The 20470-nt window shown below is 41.7% G+C and overlaps 1 protein-coding gene across 3 annotated transcripts in view; it reads right to left on the bottom strand.

The window, feature by feature from the left end:
- ADAMTS9 (ADAM metallopeptidase with thrombospondin type 1 motif 9) overlaps positions 1 to 20470 on the bottom strand; it is a 171935-nt gene that overhangs the window by 97322 nt on the left and 54143 nt on the right. For all 3 annotated transcript variants that reach the window (XM_082639425.1, XM_082639426.1, XM_082639427.1), the window contains exons 13-21: positions 17789 to 17970; positions 17562 to 17698; positions 15672 to 15789; positions 15326 to 15421; positions 7264 to 7430; positions 7042 to 7171; positions 6332 to 6458; positions 1472 to 1682; positions 828 to 992 (exon numbers count right to left, since the gene is read on the bottom strand). In XM_082639425.1, coding sequence (XP_082495551.1) covers positions 828 to 992; positions 1472 to 1682; positions 6332 to 6458; positions 7042 to 7171; positions 7264 to 7430; positions 15326 to 15421; positions 15672 to 15789; positions 17562 to 17698; positions 17789 to 17970 — 1333 coding nt within the window. The remainder of the gene's footprint in view (positions 1 to 827; positions 993 to 1471; positions 1683 to 6331; positions 6459 to 7041; positions 7172 to 7263; positions 7431 to 15325; positions 15422 to 15671; positions 15790 to 17561; positions 17699 to 17788; positions 17971 to 20470) is intronic.

Here is a 20470-nt window from a genome sequence, read left to right as displayed (position 1 = left end):
TCACCAGGAAATACTGACACTGTCTATAAAAGCGAGTTGCTGTCCTCGGGCCACCTATGCTACACAATGGAGAGTTAGCCTTATGCTTCATCTGGTAAGAGACAAGCAAAGCATCCATCTGGAATACTCAGCCTGCTCCTTTCTCTTTTCCCCAAGTTTTCCACTAGCAACTAGATGGGTAATCAAATAGGTCACTCACTCGGGTCTAATTCTCTTATTTCAAAGATAAGAAATCAGGGAATCTTATTTTTGACTTCAGATAGAAGCCAATGCAGCTTTATAATTAATAAAGAAAGCCCTGATTTCCTTTATAGCAACTTAGCCAGGGCTCAAAGAGGAGGGAAGGTGAGGAGCTGGAGCTTCAAAAATCACCAACGGGGCTTCCCTGTTGGCACAGTGGTTGAGAGTCCGCCTGCCGATGCAGGGGACGTGGGCTTGTGCCCCCGTCCGAGAAGATCCCGCATGCCGCGGAGCGGCTGGGCCCGTGAGCCATGGCTGCTGGGCCTGCACGTCCGGAGCCTGTGCTCCGCAACGGGAGAGGCCACAACAGTGAGAGGCCCGCGTACCACAAAAAAAAAAAAAGAAAAAAAATCACCAACAGAAGCTATTATGGCGGGTGATCCAGATAAACCCACTGTGACTCTGGGGTCGCCAGTGGACCAGTCATGTCCAGTGAGACAGTCATGGGGCAGGTGGGAGACTGGAGTTGTTTCCTCAAGAGGAGGTGGGAGAAAGGTGCAGCTGGTCTAGCCTTGAACTGACCTGGGGGAGACTCAGAATTGAGTATCGGAGATGAGCTGGGGGAAATAACAGCCTTCCCATCTTACCTCTGACCAGTCTCCTGATTTCCACTGTGGACAAGGGAACTCGTTGCACTTCTGAATGGTGACTTTCTCTTGATGTGTGCATTTGCTATCATCAAGTACATCATTACGGGTGTTGACACAAATAGCCCTTCTCCTCTGGGTTCCACCATCACAGCTTTTAGAACACTGAAAGGACAAAAAAAATGAAATAAAATTATTGCTGAGTTTCTCATCAAGCATGCTCAAGATACTGGCTAGGCTGGCTTGTCTCTTCCAGTCCTTAAGAAACAACCAACGAACAAAGCCTGGTCAATTCTAGTTGTTATTTTAGGGGTATCTGTTCATGTTATCAATTTATTTACCAGGTTTATACCGAAGTCAATATTAGCAAACTGGCAAAGGAAAACAAAATTGGACATAGCTTGTGGGATATGAAAAAAGTGTTCTGTTGAGTTGTTCCACCACTCCCAATTTTCCACATGCCATGCCCACATCAGACATTACAAATCAATCATGGTACTCTTCTGCAGTTTTAATGGGGGCAGCCATTATAAATCAATCATGGTACTCTAAATGGGATTTCTCAATGCAGCTCTGCGAGGAGCCATCATCAGCTAATCAGACTTACTCCAAGAAGAAGACTCTCTGAGTGAGAACCAACTTACTTCAGTCCAAGCAGAATAGCGCCAGCCACCCGTGTTACATTCTCCTGAGCATTTTTCCCGGTTGCTTGGTTTGGGGTGACTGCTGCAAAAACTGTCATCAACCTTCTCGGTCTTCCCATCTAGCCTGCTGTATCTGGCACAGTAGATGTCTAATGTGCGGTAACCCAAGCCACACTGGGCACTACATTCACTCCTGCTGGCCACGTGCCACCTATGCATAAACAACGGGGAGAAACCAACATTTCTATTAAATATGTATGTCTTATCGAGACTTGACTGGTGGAAGAGTTGAGCTCTGTTTTCATCCTTAACTCAAATACCATGAAACCCAAAGCCACAGTCAGTTACTGAGATCCAATTTAAAATCAGCATTTCCATGTATTTTTCATGGCTGCCAATGTACACGTAAGTCACAGAGTGACAGTCAGTGGTTCTATGTTTGTGAAGATTCTCCCCCGATACAGTCAAACTGAAATTCAAGCAACCAAAAAGAAAAAAAAAAAAAAAACCACTGGAATTCAGCAGAGCAAAAAAAGCAATTTTATATTTAAAAGGTTCATGCAACCCAGCCTTTCATTTGTCAAGGAGGCTGCTTTAACAGGGAATCACTGTTGGAAACACTCCCTAGGAAACCTCCTTTATGTGAGCCTGTGCTGGAAAATGCACAGTGAACATCCTGTGAATTAATAAAGGAATGGATAATTTGGACCATAATTGTGAATTTCAAGTATGCTAAACTGTGTACATTATTATCTGTGCATAAAGACTATAAGTTGCTTGAAGCCATGGACCGTAGTCTATATAACTCAATTACAATTTTTTTTTTTTTGGCTGTTTAGCGTCTTAGTTGCGGCACATGGGATCTTTGTTGTGGCACACGGGATCTTTCATTGTGGCACATGGGCTTTAGAGTGGGCGGGCTTAGTAGTTGCGGCATGTGGGCTTAGCTGCCCGGCGGCATGTGGGATCTTGGTTCTCCGACCAGGGATCAAACCCAAGTCCCCTGCATTGGAAGGCGGATTCTTAACCACTGGACCACCAGGGAAGTCCCACAATTTTTTTTTAAAGACTAATTTTTTTTAGAGCAGTTTTAGGTTCACGACAAAACTGAGAGGAAGGTACAGAGATTTCCCACATACCCCTGCCCTCACATATGCAGAGCCTCCCCATCATCAGCACTCCCCACCAGAGTGGGACATCTGTTACAACTGATGAACCTACATTGTCACATCATTATCAACTGAAGTCTATAGTTTACATTAGGGTTCACTCTTGATGGAACCCATATTCTATGCGTTTAGACATATGCTTAGTGAATATATATCCACCATTACAGTATCACACAGATGTAAAAATCCTCTGTGCTCCACCTATTATTCACCCCTTCCGGTCCCACAATTTTTCACTTTTAAAAGTAGATTTGAATCTACAAATTTTTGCCAACTTTATATCCCTAGTACCTATAAGACTTTTCTGGCACACAATAGGTGCTCAGTATGTACTGATAAATCAAGTGGTTCTTTTAATGCTCCAGCAATGGAGCTAGAGCTTAAAAAAGAAAAAAAAAATGCTTAAAATGAATAGAACAGTCTAAAAAATGAGCTTGAAACGTGTTTCATTGATCAAACTTAGCAATCCCAAAAGGATGATTTCTTTATAATCTTCATTTGAATTTGCTCTTGATCTTTAATTCTCTCCTGCTCATAAACTGCGTAGTTTGCCAAATACCAATGCCCTAAGAGTTCTCCCTTCTACACTCAGGAAGAGAAGAGCAGCACTGGACACATGCTTATCTTGGAATTTCTCACAAATGCTCAAAAGTAGGTCAGAGTTGACCCACTCCTACATTTGGCATGTAAAGTGGGCTACTGAGATTTTCCATGAGAGTGACATAGTATTTGGAGGATTTATTTCTAACCGGAACATGTTACATGGGGATTGTAAAACAGTGCTTTATCTCATCCTGTCAAAGTTTAATCTGGGCAAACTCTCACTTCCCTAAGGAAGTGAGGCAAAAAATGTGGACCAATTCAACAGAGGCATCTGGAACTTTCATCTGCCCTTTGATTCTCAGCTACCTTCTCTTTGCCTTCATCATCATTTCCTCGTGGAAGGGTTATTTTCCATCCTGGATAAGGGAGCCAGGAATCCTGCCCCCTACAAGAAAGCACACCAGCAGCTTGGGCTGGAAAAGGGTACCAGAGTTTCCCTGATATTCATACAATCCCCAGAACCCAAGGCAGAGAATGTGGCGTAGTCTGTGGAAAGGTCACAGCACTGCTTTAGGAAAGTTCTCAAAATGCTATCACTTACTTCACTTATTATCACACTGGAAAGTCATCTCACCTTCAGTGTTCTGAATTCATTCATTCATGTCATGTAACAATTGTAATATGTTACTATGTTGCAGAAAAGCGAAGTGTTTGTTAATAAATGGAAACAGAAAAAAATGTATGTCTCCGTGGGTGTGTGGGGCATTGTGGCATTAAATAATTTGGGGAACTACTGATTTAAGCGAGTTCCTCTATTGCAGAACTTCTCAGGGCCTTCAGAAAGTTAATCTGAATTACAAATCTTCACATAGTGGAGAAGACAGTCAGTAATACTTCCCACACATACTGGTTTGCCGTGGATCATCCTGCTCAACTAGCACTCCATAAAAATGTTTTGGGAAAAACTGTTGTAGAGTCTGAGCAACCAGTACTAATCTTCTCTCCAGTCTTTCAGTTTTGCACAAAGATACTTGGCAATTATTAGTATAAATCATAAAAACAGCCACTGTCAAGTTGACAGAGAGAAGACAGACAGTAATGCCTTCTTTGGGCTCAGTTTCTGCATTTGCCTGTTTTTCAGTAAACAACTTTATTCTTCCAACCATCTGTAAATGCCAGTAAAATATGAGCTTGAATGCTGACATACAAACACCATCTTCTAGGGACTTCCCTGGGGGTCCAGGGTTAGGACTCTGTGCTCGCACTGCCGAGGGCCAGGGTTCAATCCCTGGTTGGGGAACTAAGATCCCACAAGCTGTGCAGTGCAATCAATCAATCAATAAGATCTTCTACTTAATTTCAGACATGAGCATGCACCTGTCTAGTTATGAGGCTTTAAAAACTAATCCTAAATTTCCCCTTTTTTTCTTTGCATTTCTAAATTCTCCCCCACAAGGTCTGTCACTTCTACCATAGACACGTCTACCAAAAGGCATGGCTAAAATTCCTTCACTTTCTTTTCTTTAATCAGCCAGAGGTGCTATCATCACCCAAGCCGGTTCCCTGAGCTGTTGTCCTCCTTTGGTATCAGCAGAGTTTAAGGTGTTTTTTTTTTTTTTCTTTTTTTACGTTAAGTATAAAAAAAAAACAGGTGGCTTTCTCCAAATGGGGAATTTAGAATAGTACCTTTGATATACCTACTATACGAAATGCAAAGACTTTTAAGACCTGACTTTATTTACCTAGTTATTGTGAAATGAGTTTTAATAAAAATCAGAATCAGAAAGTGCAAATATAAGCTCAACACTTATTAGTTAAGTGACTCCAGGCAGGACACTTAACCTCACAGAGGCTCAGCTTCCTTATCTGTGAAATGGGGGCAGGTAGGATCCATTTCATAGGGCTACTAGGGGGATTAAATGAGACAAGGCATGTGTAGCATTTAACACACATGACAGGTACTCACAAAAAGTAGCTGCTGCTATTATTATTATTATTATTACCCGTGGTATTTTATTCTCTAATGAAGTTCTGAGTAGCATGTAACTCCATGTAAACCATTAATACAAAGTGAAAAGAAATCCAGTTGACATCTTCATAATTCTACATAAAAGTATCGTGGATCCAAGGCTATCTTTCAATGCATTTGCTTTGTACAATTTGCTTAATTTTTGTTCTCCGTCAGAAAGCTTCATCACCAACTAATGGCAGCTTATTTTAGAATCTGATTGAAGTGAAAAATTAGTTTCTTGAAGAAACAGTTCAAACATGATCTCCACCTCAACTTGGTGCTCCTTGCATAAACTTTAAACAGGGTTCTTCAAAAATCATTTTTTTATGGTCATGTTCTATTACTTGCAGTTCTTTGTACAAACCCGCCTTCCTTGGGATTATAAGAGCATGCTCAGTGCTGCAGGCAGGTGTTCCACAATATCTGCACTGATCCTTTGAGACTCTACTGGCCCCAGCTGGATTCAGTCAGTGGGGAAGTGAAATCTAAGGGAATGCAAGTAGGGTGGGCAACAGACATGGAGCAGAAAACTCCTCAGTTATTCCTTTTCACCAAGAGAAATGGAAAAGCTTGATAATTCTCTATTCACTCACCATTTCTTGCCTCAGATTTCATACTTTTCTTAAATATAGAACTGTTTGCATATCTAGATATCTCTATATAAATTTTCTTCTAGTTCCCTCCATAACTCTACATTAGTGCGTTGGAACTTTCACGTATGTAAAAGTTCTCATACTGGGTGATAAACACTCTGGGTGGATACAGAGCATTACGGGTACCTTGATGGATGAGGTTACCTCTTTTCTGTTGCCTTTCAAAACAAACTTTTGCGTTTGATGTAACCCCCTCATAATAATACCTATGCAGCGAGTTGTGAGGGTCAAATGAGAACTTTTTTTGGCAAGTGCCATACTCTAGTAGTTGTTTCTAATTCTCAGGAGAAGAACAAGAAATCTGCAGGTCTATGTCTTAGATAATCTGTTTCAGAGGGATAGAAAATTGGCTAAAGCTTATTTCACTGAAACACAAGGAAGGGGGTCTAAAGACTAACAACCACACCTGCTTCTCACATGCAGAGACCTCCTACAAAACCCTCACAACTCAGTACTAAAGACCATGAAGAAACACTGGCCTCACCTCAGGTCACAGTCTGTGCCGCAGGGTTCAGTAATGGGTGCTGGCTGGGGCAGCCGATCACATCTTTGATCAGAAACTGTAAGCTGATCAGATTCCCTGGTACAAACAGGTTTTCGTTTCCGCTCCCCTAAGCAAGGAGGAAAAAAATTATTCAGACAAAGTAGCCTATTCCATAAACTATTTAGACCAGGGACTGGCAAACATTTTCTGTAAAGGGTTAGATAGTCAATATTTTTGGTTTTGTGGGCCACATGACCCACAAAAGTAGTTAGTCGCAACTACTAAACTCTTGTTATAGGGCAAAAGCAGCCTCTTTTAAATGTAAAAAATTGGTGTGGCCGTGTTTCAATAACACTTTATTTATAAAAGCAGGAAGTGGGCTGGATTCAGCCCACTGGCTATAGTTTGACAACTCATACTGTAGACAAAAGGAAACAAGATAAATTACATAATACGACTGCTAAATCTATGTCTCTGGAAAATCAGTTTGGCAGAGCTGATTTTGCTTGGCTTCCCACATAATGAGGAAACCTAGCATATCCTGAATCCCTTAAACAGCTCAACTTGCCAGCCCAAAGTGACCAGATAGATGCAGAGAAAGATTAGAAAATGCATGCAGATCGAAAGGTTTATAGATTGCATGTATTCGGCTGCTTCCAAAAAAATAAAAAACATCTTGAATCCCCCAAACTCAACCTAAAAGTAGATACCTTGGCAGGGTTTGCTGCATGCTTGCCAGGGTCCATGACTGTTCCAGTAAAACTGCTGGGGTTTGTCTTCAATTGGAATATTGAAAGAATAGCGCACATCAGGGTTGTATAACTTTCCCACGGACAACACCTGGGATGTGCAGACAAAATGGAGAGGATGTGTATGGGCCTGGTGATTCTTGGAGTTAGAAAATGGGCATGGGCTCATTGCCAAGTTTTTACCTGAAGCAAAAGTTCTTGTTCAATGCGATCTGTGGAGTTGATTCTTTCCACAACATTGTCGGACCCACTGTACTCTATCACGGCATTCCCAACCCGGATTTCCCTTTTGGACATTGTGACAACAAAGTCTCCATTTAGCAAGAATTCACCTTTACTGCTTGATAAAGCTAAAGATGAGAAAAGAGAATTCACTGATTTGCTGTCACTTGAAATAATACTTTGATAGGTAGAGAGTCAGAGTGTGAAGTATGTAAACTTTTCAGCCAGACACGCATAGGCTCAAATCCGAACTTTGCCACTTGCCAACTATGTGGCCTTGGGACATCACTTTCCTCCTCTCGGTCTTGATCTCTTTATCTCTTAAGTGGAGATAAAACACCTCCCCTTCATGGTGCCCTTGAAAATTAGAAATATAATACAAGCATGCTAATTAGCCTGGGGTTTGTGATACAAGCCCCGCAAACACAGGATTACAGATGGAAGCAATAAGCTGTGGTTACCAGAGGAGAAGGGGTGGGGCGGGGGGCAAAAAGGGTAAAGGAGATCAACTGGATGGTGATGGATGGAGACTAAATTTTTCGTGGTGAGCAAGCTGTAGTATATACAGCAGCAGAAATATAATGCTGTGCATGTGAAACTTATATAATGTTATAAACCAACATTACCCCAATTTAAAAAAAGGAAAAAAGTTTTATGATTTAAAAATACATATTAATAAAATGAACACTTACAAAATTGGTTCCCACGCAAATAACCCTTTCTACTTCATATGAGAATTAGCTGAACCTACTGAATCTTTGTTAGTTTTCTCTGCTTAGACAGATGTTGAAATGTAGAAATCCATAGCCAGTACGATGCTCAAATATCACTTCCTTGACGAGGCCCACTAAGTTAGTCAGCCTCCAACATGGCCCCAACAATCCTTGCCCTTTGACAGTCACACCTGTGTTGTTCCCTACCACACTGAGTAGCACTGATGTGATAACTGTAGCACTGGTGTAATCACTAGGATACTGTGACTTCCAAGGCCAGGTCAAAGGCATTAGGGCTCCACCCTGCTCTTCCTTGAATCTCTGGCTTTGGGAGAGCCATGTTGTGAGGATACTCAAGCAGCCTCACTGAGAGGCGTCTTGCAAAAAGCACTGAGGAACCAAAGCCTACTGCCAATAGCATCTACGTGAGGCATCTGGTAAGTGGATCTGCTGGCCCCTGTCAAGCTTTCGGACAGGATCACAGCCCTAACTAAAGTCTTCACAGCCACTTCAGGAGAGACCTCAAGCCTGAAACACCCAGCTATGCTGCTCCTAGATTCCTGACACACAGAAACTGGGATACTGTATATACTTCTTGTTGTAAGCCACTAGATCTTGAGATAATTTGTTACATGGTAAAACCTACCTGGATCATTGTTTTTAAAACTGCAAGCTCCTCCCATTGGCAGCATAGATTCCATACTTCCTAACCCATTTCCCACCTTAATTTTTCTCCATATCACTTTGTTTATGCTCTCTCTCCCCAAACAGGAACGTAAGCAAGGATTTTTGGACTGTTTCATTCACAGCTATATCTCAGCTTCTGAAAGAACACATGGCAGATGCTCAAAAAATAGTTTTTTGGGAGAAGAATGAATGAATCCACTGTGAATCTTGCAAAAGATGCAACAATCAGTGAAGCTGAACAAGTAATGTTAGAGAACAGCTTGAGTCAAGTGCCAAAACACTGGCCAACTGAGAACATGACAGAGTTAGACCAGTTAGACATTTAAGAAAAGGAAATAAAAATGGACAAAGAAGATGAGATGACAGCTGCTTCAGAAGGAATAATTTACTCATCCAAGTGTCAAGAGAGACTATTGGGAAAGTGAATAAAAACCTCAGGAAGCTTTTTTAAAAATGACTCGTTTTCAGCTTTTACTGTCAAATTCAAACTTTAAGCAAAGAATGTACCACTCTATCACATGACTTGACTGGAAAACTTAGGGAAAAATATTTATTAATTGCTTATTCTCCATTCTAAAAATCTGGGCATGATTAAAATCAAAATACAATTTTGTTGAATATAAGAAAAAATAAAATTTATTTTCATACTTTTTGATTAATTTCTCAAGCTAAAATCCCAATCATATCATGATCAAATCAAATCATATCCCAATCATACCTTCCCCCTAGTATTTACTATAAAAGTTTGGCTTTATTTTAAGTGCCTTTTTTTTTTTCAGTACTACTGCTCTTTGAATAATAAATTCTCCCATGTTTTGAGCTTGACATGTAGCAGGTACTCAAGAAAGCAGAGCTATTAAACGTTTGAGCCCTGAACAAAATACTAGAAAGAGGCCAGTTACCTTCCGTAAGTTGTGCACGATTAGCAAATCTTGGCAGCGAGGGATCCCTTGAAATGCACAGGCCATGTATTTAGGTGAATAAAAGGAATGTGGAAATTTGACCCAGGGTTGGCAAACGGGTGTCCTCCCAGACACAAATGTCAATCATTTGGTACTAGCCATTCAAGAAACTACGCAGAACAGGATTCCCTGACAGCATCGTGTCTCAGCATCATTAATGACATCTGTCTTGGTTGTGGGATGGGGGGGGGCAAGTTATCTTAGGCGTCTGCCAGATCCTAACCTGCCCTTCACTGATGCAGGTGACGCACTGTCTTCCACCAGAAGTAGACTAGAAGCAATGCATATGTAGAAGAGGTTGAGAGGATTCACGGAAAGTAGATATCATACCCTTATGTGGAAATTAATGAAGGCTTCAATGAAGCTCTGAATATTCCCTGTGGCTCAGTAGCAGTACTGGCCCTGTTTTCAAGGACATGGGAACCTCGCAGAGTTCACCCAGCTGGGCACTATACTGATGCAAGGACTGCTCTTCGCAGGATCACGAATTAATTGCATCAAATTTGATCCCTAAACCTGCGCTTCATCTACCAGCATTCCTCCTTTATAAGCCCCATCTTGGCCCTGAGGTAAAAGTAAGATGCCTTCATTTGAAATGGTTGGGAAGAAAGTGGTGACACAGGAAAAAAAGCTTTTAAAAAGATAATCTTTTAAAATAGGAAATCCAAGATCTTGGCTGCTTCTTCTTGATCCAAAATCCTTTGATCGTCCCTACTACCAACAGAACGCAGCTCAAACTCCTTAGCATTGCCTTCCTGTATCTTTACAAATCTTATCATGACCTATTCTTCCAACCTCACCATTCACTCCCACCAATAAACCTCAACTCCCAGTCATGTTCATCCCCAGGTCAGCTACACATTTTTCTATATGGAGGTAGTAAAGTGAAGTGGTTAAGGGTACAGGGTCTGAGGTCAGACCAATAAGGATTTTAACTCTTTTCCCATTTTCTGTTCATGTGACCTTGGGTAAGTTATTCAACCTCTCTAAGCCTCAGTTTCGTCCTCTGTATAATGGATTTCTTATAGAATTGTTACAAACATTAAACAGGAGAGTGCATATAGGATTTGGTAGCTGGCAGGTCAAAATGCTTTCAAATGCATTGTCTCCTCATCACACTTTTATACTTGCTTAATTAATGGATAAGAAAAGCATGACTTAAACATTATTAAAATATTTTCTGAGGCCAGGTGACTTCTAATCATGGAAGTGTGTCTCCAGAGCCTATTAACCACTAAAGTTTTCTAAGAAGAAGGTCAACACATATCCATGAAATGAGTGAATGAATTCAGGCGTTCTTTATCTTATGTACAAATTGAAAGCAAATATGTTTAGCTACAGATTTTTAAAAATTTAAGATATTTGTTCTGCTAGACTGCATGAGCCTCTTTAAGTAAAGCTAACATTCAAAAATGCACTTTTCTAAGCCTAAGAAAGATCCCAGTCCATAGTAGGTGCTCAGTCAACGATGTCAAAAGAACAAGTGATTGATGGAACCTGACATTCGTGACAAGGAGAACAGAAAGCTTCCAGCCAAAAAACTGTTTCCCCGTCAGTGTGAACCTCTGACAACCTCATCTCCCCTGCAGCTCCTGTAGCGTGAGACCCACCAGCCATGCAAGATGTAAGAGTTTCAGTGGGTCACTGGTTGGAGACGAGGCTGTTTCTGTGGCCCCTCAGGCCTCCTGAGGCTGCCTCCTAACATGGGTCACTTACATGGCGGTGGTAGGATGTGCTGCCAGAAAAATCACCCAGTTCTTTCAAGTGAAGTCGCATGCTAGCTACTCAGCTGATGTTTCACTAAAAGGGGGGAAATGAGATGTCACAAGGCCAGTTCTGTAAATTAAGCGATAATCCAGTTCTGGCTGTATTCAAAGAACAGTCATCTATCCTATGTTAATTCTGGGGCTCCTTTCCAATGTCTCCAGGCTTCCTCTCATGCTCATGCTGACCTGGGGGCATTTCACCCTTCACTGCATGCTCCTTATCCCATTAGATGGTGAGTAGGAAAGGAGATAGGAGTCATCGGGTGAAATGGAGTTCCTGCTTTATCTTGAACTGAATCGATTCCTGTCTTCCCACTGCCACCATTCATCAAGGGCTAAGTGTCCTGGAGACAAATAAGCACCATGGAAATGGCTCCTTTTTCTCCTAAAGAAACACGAACATGGTAGCACTGGGTGCAACTTGGCTCTAACCCAACAGGAGGGAGGGGTCTATGCTGAAAGGATGACCTTTGACATGGAGACTTTCTGCTTCGGTACCTTGTGAAACAAATAGTTTCCTGAAAACAACAGTCTACTGCCCAACCTCCCACTAATGCGATTAGGGAGCTAATTTCCTGGGTTGGTTTCCCCCCCATTTCACCCATCAGAGCTGGGTTGCTACAAAGGCCCTCTCTCCTGGAAACTGCTCCTTCACCAACACATGTGAAAAGAGTATGGCTTGACTGACCTTGAAAAAAAAAAGTGAGGTATACAGATGATCGCTTAGCAACCGAACAGCTAGGACTGGCCTCCAGCAAGACTCAACTGGGGGCTTTAAAATCTTCTTAGAGCATTTGCTGCGCCTTCCTTCAAGCCAAGAGTAAACATTTACACATGGCAGATTTGATGACAACATCATATTCCTCCTAACTTGTTAAGAAACCACTGTAAGGTTCAAAGGCTCTAAGGTCTTGACCTTCATGCTCAGTGAACTGTGACTCGCCATCTTTGCTTGGACTTTTCATTTGTTTCCAGAGAGACGTTCTTTGGCCAACAGGTAACTTTCCCATAATATTCCATTAAAGAGCCATGACTACCTCAGACTGTCTGTCCCAGATGACAAATCTTCTTTAATTTTGCTTTCATTCTTTACAAGGAGATTAAGAAACCTCTAGTGAGAAATAAAAGGATATCAGAAGGCCCTCCCCAATTCAGGCACCTGACCTGGTTGATGAAGTTGAATTGAACTGAGGCCACTGCTTGGAAGGAGATTATTTTTCCAAGAAGGAGAATAACAGTGGAGAATCCTTCTCCTTTTCGATGAGAAGAAAGGAATAGCTCAACATGGTGTTTGGCTCTCAGGAAATTAACCAATAAAGGAGGCTGCATGCAATGCTGCTGGATTTAATTAGGAAGTAGTAAGGCCACAGCAGTCACAGGTTCTAATTTATAATCCAGTCCACGAAGAAAAATGCTTGACCCATTGTGCACAGTGGTTGAAGGAGAAATGTGGGATTCCCCAAAAATAATTTGGATAGGGTCCTCAAGAACTTTGTTAACTGTTTTAAAAGGTACCACTCATTTGGATATTTAGGGTGAGGAAAAGCTGATGCAACCACTGAGAACTGATTCCAAGTAAGATTTTACAGTCTTTAAAGAAGGAATGATTCTGTGTATTTCCATCATAACTCCATCCCCCCCATTAAGTACATGGCAGGTACTCAGTAAATGAAGATAGCATGAGCAATAATTATTATTCAATAATTATTCAATAATTCAGCCATAATGTACTTAGTTCATATCATGTGAAGGCTTCGTATCAGGAGCTAAAAATATAAAGACACAGCTTCTGACCCTAAAACACTAGTGGTCACATGGATAAATAAGGACCAAGTCTCAACTGAGTTGATGGTGACTGCATCCTTTTGGCTGCTCAGGTCAAAACCATGGAGTCATCCTTGACCCTTCTCTTTCTCTCATACACCATATTCAACCCACCCACTAATCATGATGGCTCTACCCTCAAAAGATATCCAGAATTTGACTGTGTACTGCCAATTCCACTGCTCCCACTTGGGGACAAGCCAGCACATCTCTCTTTGACTACTGCAATACCTTTCTAACCCACCCTGTTTCTGTTTCTACCCTGTATCCTACCCACCGACCCCATCTATTCTCAACATAACAGCCAGGGTACTCTTTTAAAAATATAAATATGATTATATCATGTTTTCCCTTGGTTCAAAACCTCTAGTAGCTACCCTCGTCTTTCAGAGTTCAAGTCCTTTCAATGATTATATGGCCCTATATGATCTAGTCCTGCTACCTGTTTAATCTTATCTGGGACTCTCCTCTGTGCTTACAAAGCTCCAGCCACACTGGCCTCCCTCTATCCTTGGAACAAACTAGACATATTCCTCTTTTAAGGATTTCACATCGGCTGTTCCCTCTGCCTGGAATGCTCTTCCCCTAGATAGCCATTGTCTCTCGCTACAATTCAAGCATTTCAACTCCACTGTTCCTGCCCACTCTCAGTATCCCAATTTTCTTTATGCTGCTCTGTTTTCTAATTTTACTTATTACCTTCTATTACCTGTTTATTGTCTATCTCCTTCCACTAAAAAGTTCTAAGAAGACAGAATTTTTTTTTTTTAATGTTTTTGTCCTGTTTTGTTCATTGTGCCTAGAATAGGGCCTGGCGCACATATTAAATAAGTGGCTGGCTGGCTGAATGATGAGACATTGCAGAAAATGCTACAACAGAGGCATGTGTAAATGTTATATTTAATTAGCACGCTTGGCTAAAGGATCATTGCTTATCTGTAAACGATTTCATGCAGACATTCCAAAATATAGATACGGGTTCTAATTCAATCCAACAAATTCTCATTTCTGACTCAGTATGTCCAGATGTTTGGACTAAGCCTCTGCAGAGGTGGTATCCAGATGCATGGAGTCCCTGCCTGGACATTATAAGAAAGTCCATTCATTTCTTTTAAACACTGACTGATTTCTTCTAGATCTGAGTGCAAGTTGTGCTGCTTTTCAGAGCTAAGAAGAGTCTGGCTGTGCAAGGCGACTAGCTGAATCCCTTTCTGTCATTACCCCAGTCCCCATGTCCTTTCTTTAATGAAAAATAATTGGGTGAATTTCCTAATCACTTATGGAAGTTGACAGAATGATAATCTGAAGTGAGACTGGGCTGAGCCAACAGTTGAAAATACACCCAGGGTTGTTGGTGAGCTGTAGTTTGAAAATAGGAATAGATATGAATTAATCATGTGCTTGGCCATGGTGAGAGAAAGATGAAGAAACTGTGAAATAACAAGATGGGCCATGTTAGCAATGACATAAGAAACACATTGCCAGTATAGAACCTTTTGGAATGATCAGGAATAACGAAATGTTGAATAAGTCCACCCGTGATCTGCTATTGGTTAGGTCAACTAACACCTCTACTAAAACACTGGCATGTCAGTTACCCAAAGGAAAGATTTTTTTTTTTGAAAGACTCAAAAAGAGCAATGATTTTAGGCTAAACTTACAAGGCAAATACTTTCAAAATTTGATTTGGGGATATATGGGGATATATGTATATGTATAGCTGATTCACCCTGTTATATAGCAGAAACTAACACACCATTGTAAAGCAATTATACTCCAATAAAGATGTTAAAAAAAAAAGAAAAAAAATTGATCTGGGGCCTATTTTCTAAGATCCAGAGTCTATTCCTTGATATTGACTACTATAACCACACAACTCTTAAATCAATAGGCTGAGGGTATAATGTACAAGGGAGAAATAAAATAATGAGTTTCAAGATCAACTTCTTTCTTTTATGAAAATACATGACATCTGAAAGCTGTCCACCTGCTATAGGGGAAAGGAAGTAGCCTCTGCCAACTGCTCCAGAGAACCAGAATTCCTGCAAACGGCAGGGGGCACCCATCTCACCTAAGTAGTTATCATCCTCTGATTTCCCTGAGAAACTGTGCTGCCGCACATCGATATTGGTAGCACCAGCTGGAATTCGGACCACAATATTGTAACCTGAAAAGAAGTGAGCAGAAATTGAGCATTCCACAGATTGGTTCATTTTCTCTAAGCATGGTGTAAAAGGTGGCAACAAAGGAATACAATGTAATTCTCACTATTAGGTGCCTTATAGCCAGATGGGTAATGTACCTTATCAAGACTGATTTTTACACTTGACATGAATACTTTTACATATTACACGTGGTTAACAATGTTTACACTTTGACTATTTTCCTTCTCATGGTTCTTAGGAACAAATTCTTACCATAATGTACTGTATTAAATGTTCCTGCCACTGTTTTGCACGAAGAATTATCGCCACCACAAACCCCACATTTATCTCTCCGGGCTTTTGAGTTTAAAACATGATCGCATCCAGCTTGCTTTTAAAAAGAAAACAGTTGAAATACATGGTAAGTATTAGAGAGATTATAAAATGATAAGTAATGTGTTTCTTTGAATGAGGTGCATTCAAAATGACAAGAACTTTTAAGTCTCTTTAAACTTTCAAGGGTTGGGAACTCAAATTGTCTTTAGCCTTGCTGTGGGAAAATGTGGTCCTTGGACCAGCAGCCATGGGCATCCCCAATGATGGTGGGGATGCAGAATCTTAGGCCCCACCCAGATGTACTTAGTCAGAGTAGATTTTCCGGCATGCTAATAAGACCCTTAAGTGCTTCGTCTACAGATTAAAGTTAGAGAAGCACTAGTCCACAAGTAAAGTAAATGAGAAAAATAGCTCAGGAATGAAAAAAAAAACCCAGAGAGGTTGAGGACTGTATCCCATTAAAGAGCTCAGAGCCCATCTTAAGGGAGCAGCCGCTGTCCACTGCAGGCTACTGCTGCCATGCAGAAATTGGAGCCCAGTGTTGACGTATCCCAATTTTTCAAAAGGGACTGGAAAATTTGATTTTATGTGAAATCCCCTATGTTTAAATACAGGCTATGAATGGAGGACAAAGCATGACTGCAGGCTGCCAGGTTGAGGCCTCAGGCCCTAAGCACCCTCTTTAATTTCTTCACATCTTAATGCAATGCAGCAGTGTAGACTGGGGTCTGAAAAGGACACCGGCAATCACCAGAAGACCAGGAGGACAGAGTTCACATCCTCAACTATTTTGTTCCTTTGAATGAACTAGTCTTTGAGGAGACACTCAATGTTTTGCTGTAGCGCATGGACTAAAAAGGAAGTCCGCACTGTAGCTGTGGGTCAGGAGGCGGGTGTAGCTCATAGGGGCTCTTCAATCAAATCCTATCAATGAGGAGCTCCAATGTGCCCTGGACTCCATGCAAGGAACAGATACATCATCTCAGAGCCTGGCTGCGAGGGATGACTTCTGACTGGTGAGAGCAGGGAAATGGTACCAAGCCCTTAAGAAATCAGCACTCTGATGCTTTACCATCTGCCAGAAGGGTCTCGATTTCCCTCCCAAGAATAATTCGCCTGTATGTCTTTGGAAAAAGTTTTCCTGCTTCAAATCAGAAATCTGAGTGAGGCCGGCTCTTCCTCATAACATCTTTTGGAGCACAGCTATTCAATCTACAAAACTCACTGTCAGGAAGCTTTTGGGTTTAACCTTATGCACTGTGGTTATCGTAAAGAAGTGTGTATGTGTGTCAATTATAATAAATCTTCACAGGGAGGTTTTTTTCAGAGTCCCACAGAGAGTGTCAGAAAAATCTAGGGCAGTGGTTCTCAAACTTTGGCATGCATCAGAATCAGGTGGTGCTGCGAGGGATAAATTAGGAGTTTGGGACTAACAGATACACACTACTATATGGAAAAGAGATAACCAACAAGGACCTACTGTATAGCACAGGGAACTATACTTGATATTTTGTAATAACCGGTAGGGGAAAATAATCTGAAAAAGAACACACACACACATATGTAACTGCATCACTTTGCTGTACACCTGGAACTAACACAACATTATAAATCAACTATACTTCAATAAAAAAATAAATAAAATAAAATAAAACATAAAGAAAAAAAAGAATTAGGTGGTGATGTTGGTCCGGGGGGCCCCACTTTGAGAACCACTGCCCTGGAGATAATGCACAGATACTAGCAGCTGCTATTCTATCAAGGAAGCCACACATCACAGCTTGGCAGCAAGACAACACAGTGAAGAAATCGCCATCTGGGACTCACCCGGCAAAGGCCTTGGACACAGATGTCATTGGTGTCCTGGCCACACGGAGTTCCATCTACCACTCTGTCACGGAGCTGATAGTAGGCCGTGTTCCCCGCCACCCTGCAGAACAGCTTGCAGCGGTCCTTCATCAAAACTAGACAGGAGAAACACCATGCAACGTGACTTTTGTGCCTGGACCCCGTGCCAGCCTGCCAGCCACGAGCACGTCCCGAGATGCACTTACTCCCACTGTACTTCGGGACCCAGCGCACGTTCGGAAGCAGACCATTGATGTTGAAATGCTTTCCATCAAAGTGAGCACACTGTTCATCTCGGAAGTCTCGCTTCTGCTTGGGACATGGCTCCGTGTTGCAGGACTTAAATTTCATTCTGCGCCCTACACAGTACTTCCCACCATTTTTTGGCCTAAGAAAAGGTAAAGAACACACATGCTGTATTATAATGTACTTCTCCCCATTACTTGATAATGTAAAGGACACACATACTGTATTATAATGTATTTCTCTAATGTATTATAGTGTCATGTATTACAACGTGGCTTCCTGTCTTTGAGGGAAACAAATGTGAAGTGGTCAGTGACAGTGGCCAGGGCAAGGGCTCTGGAATCTGGGTTTGCACTCTGCCTTCAGCATCATTAAGTGTATAACCTTGGGCCAGCCACTGAAGGTCCTTGAGCCTCAGCCCTTCCATTTGTAGAATGGGAAGGCACCACCTGGTAAGGCTGTTTTGAGGATAAAATGGGAGAGCATCTAACTTAAAGTGTGAAACATAAAACCTGGCGTCTGTTAGGCCATTCTGTGTCCTCCTTCCCGTGAACACCCACAGTCCTTCAGTTTTAAGAACATAGAAGGTCAAAGGTACAAATGAGTACTTGGAATGCTCCTGTCTACCTTCCGTATCATGGTACTTTCATGGGCAACCATCCTAAAACTTGCACCACTCCATTTCCATTCATTTCTGTCCCTCTTCTCTCTTCCTCTCTCTCCCTGCATGACCATTGTTTTTGCTTTGTTTTACAAATAAGATGGAATAAGATGTGCTCATATTTTGACTAACTTAACAGGAGACAGTGTGTGAAGGTTTCATTAACTTTTGTGTGACAAGAGTATGGAGGACGCCTTGCAAAGCATCACAATGTAAATTTAATCTCAGCATGCAACCCCGTTCATGGATTTTCCAGATGTGTCCCAGAGAGTATATTAAACAACCTGTCTCCCGGCAGTCAACAGCTTGCCAAGTGCATCACAGAAATGGGAAGATCACAGCATCAGAGGAAATTGGACTCACTCACAGCCCAGGGCTGGAGCAGCTCAGATACCAGAGCTACTCGGATACCACAGGTACCACAGTTGAGGGCACCTCTCCAACTGAAAGATTTCTACCTTTTCTCTTTAGAATGAATCTTTCAGAGTAATTTGGACCATAAGAAGTGTTTTTGTTTTTTTGCTTTTTTTTTTAAAACAGGACTTGGGGAAGGGAAATATATCCATGACTATAAAATACAGAATGAGGGGCAGTCTAGCTGAGCCCGTGAGGCTCTAGAGTTGGATCTGGCTTCTTATCTTGGCCCTACCCTCACCGTGTGACCTTAGACAGAGTTCCTAGCCTCCCAGAGCTTCAGTTTTCCTCTCCTCTAAAATGAGTGCACACAGCAAATGCCTAAAAATGTTAGTGACTATGATGTTACGTCAGCACAACCCAACCTAACCCCATCTGATTCAGCGGTTTGTTTTGTGAGTACCAAATCTGAGCTATGATGTGTGCCCCGTGAGGCAGGTCTCAGTGGTACTGCAGGGGGCCGGAGTCTCAGGAAGGGCTGCCTGGCCATGGTGCTGTCATAAACGTGTTCCATCCACCAAAGATTTGTAGAGGGAGGTAAGAGCATGGGCTTTGCAGTTACAAGCTGGGTAACTTTGTGTAAGTTACCTGGTCTCCGTAAGCTTCATTCTGCACATGTCAACAGAGATGATACTGTGCACCTGAAAGGCTTGTTATAAATGAGGCGCTCAGCAAGGAGTCTCATAACTATTCATTGTTACTATGAAGAAGACTGCATCCAGGGATGCAAAACGGCACAAAACCCAACAGTACCTATATCTGATCATTTCCCCATTAGGCCTGTATGGTTTATATCTGCCTTGTGTGCTTGACTCGCCCATATTCACTCATATCTTGCCCAAGGGGAGGGTAGCTGAGGTACTTTTATATCAAGGGATGGAAGGTTCAGAGAAGTTAAGGACTTCGCCCAAGGTAACACAGCTAATGAAAGAACAGAGACAGGACTGGAATTCAAGCTTCCCAGGTTCTCCCACTGTGCTCTTCCTGCTTCATTCTCCAGGAACTATGTTCCAGAGCCCTGTCTTTTTCTTTTTTGGTGCCATTTAGAGATACAGCCTTGGTTTTCTGGATACCAAGTTCTTCTCTCAGTACCAAAGCACCCCAGTCTCATGCATAAAATATCACTGATGACACATGAATAACAGATCAGGCTCATACCGCTGTAAAACCTGTTTTTCCTTCTACAAGGAAGACCCCTTCAATTTTTTCTCAAATTGAAATGATCTCTGTGGAATCTTTTTAAATGTCCCAACAAACTATAGTGGATCCATCAGATCATTTACCTATTGCCTGAAAGTAACTCATATTTCTTTCCCTTTGAAAATAAATTTTTTTCAGTGATTTTTTTTCTTTCGGTTCTCTTATATAAGAAGTCTTTTCTGACTCTTGAAATTGATCAAGAGCAGCAGCTCCTTGGGCAGCAAAGAGTTAACATTTGCAGGTGGCTTCCTGATTCACATGGTAACAGAATCCACCTTTGCTTGCTTTGACCACTATCAAATGGCAAAGAGCACTTTGTGACTTATTTCTATAAATGACATTTAAAAAAATAAAGAACACACAGAAA

Source organism: Mesoplodon mirus (assembly GCF_964341445.2).
Source record: "Mesoplodon mirus genome assembly, chromosome: 12".
NCBI classification, from domain to species: domain Eukaryota; kingdom Metazoa; phylum Chordata; class Mammalia; order Artiodactyla; family Ziphiidae; genus Mesoplodon; species Mesoplodon mirus.
Note: the sequence above shows the minus strand (reverse complement) of the source record. Positions and strands in the feature narration are given on the sequence as shown.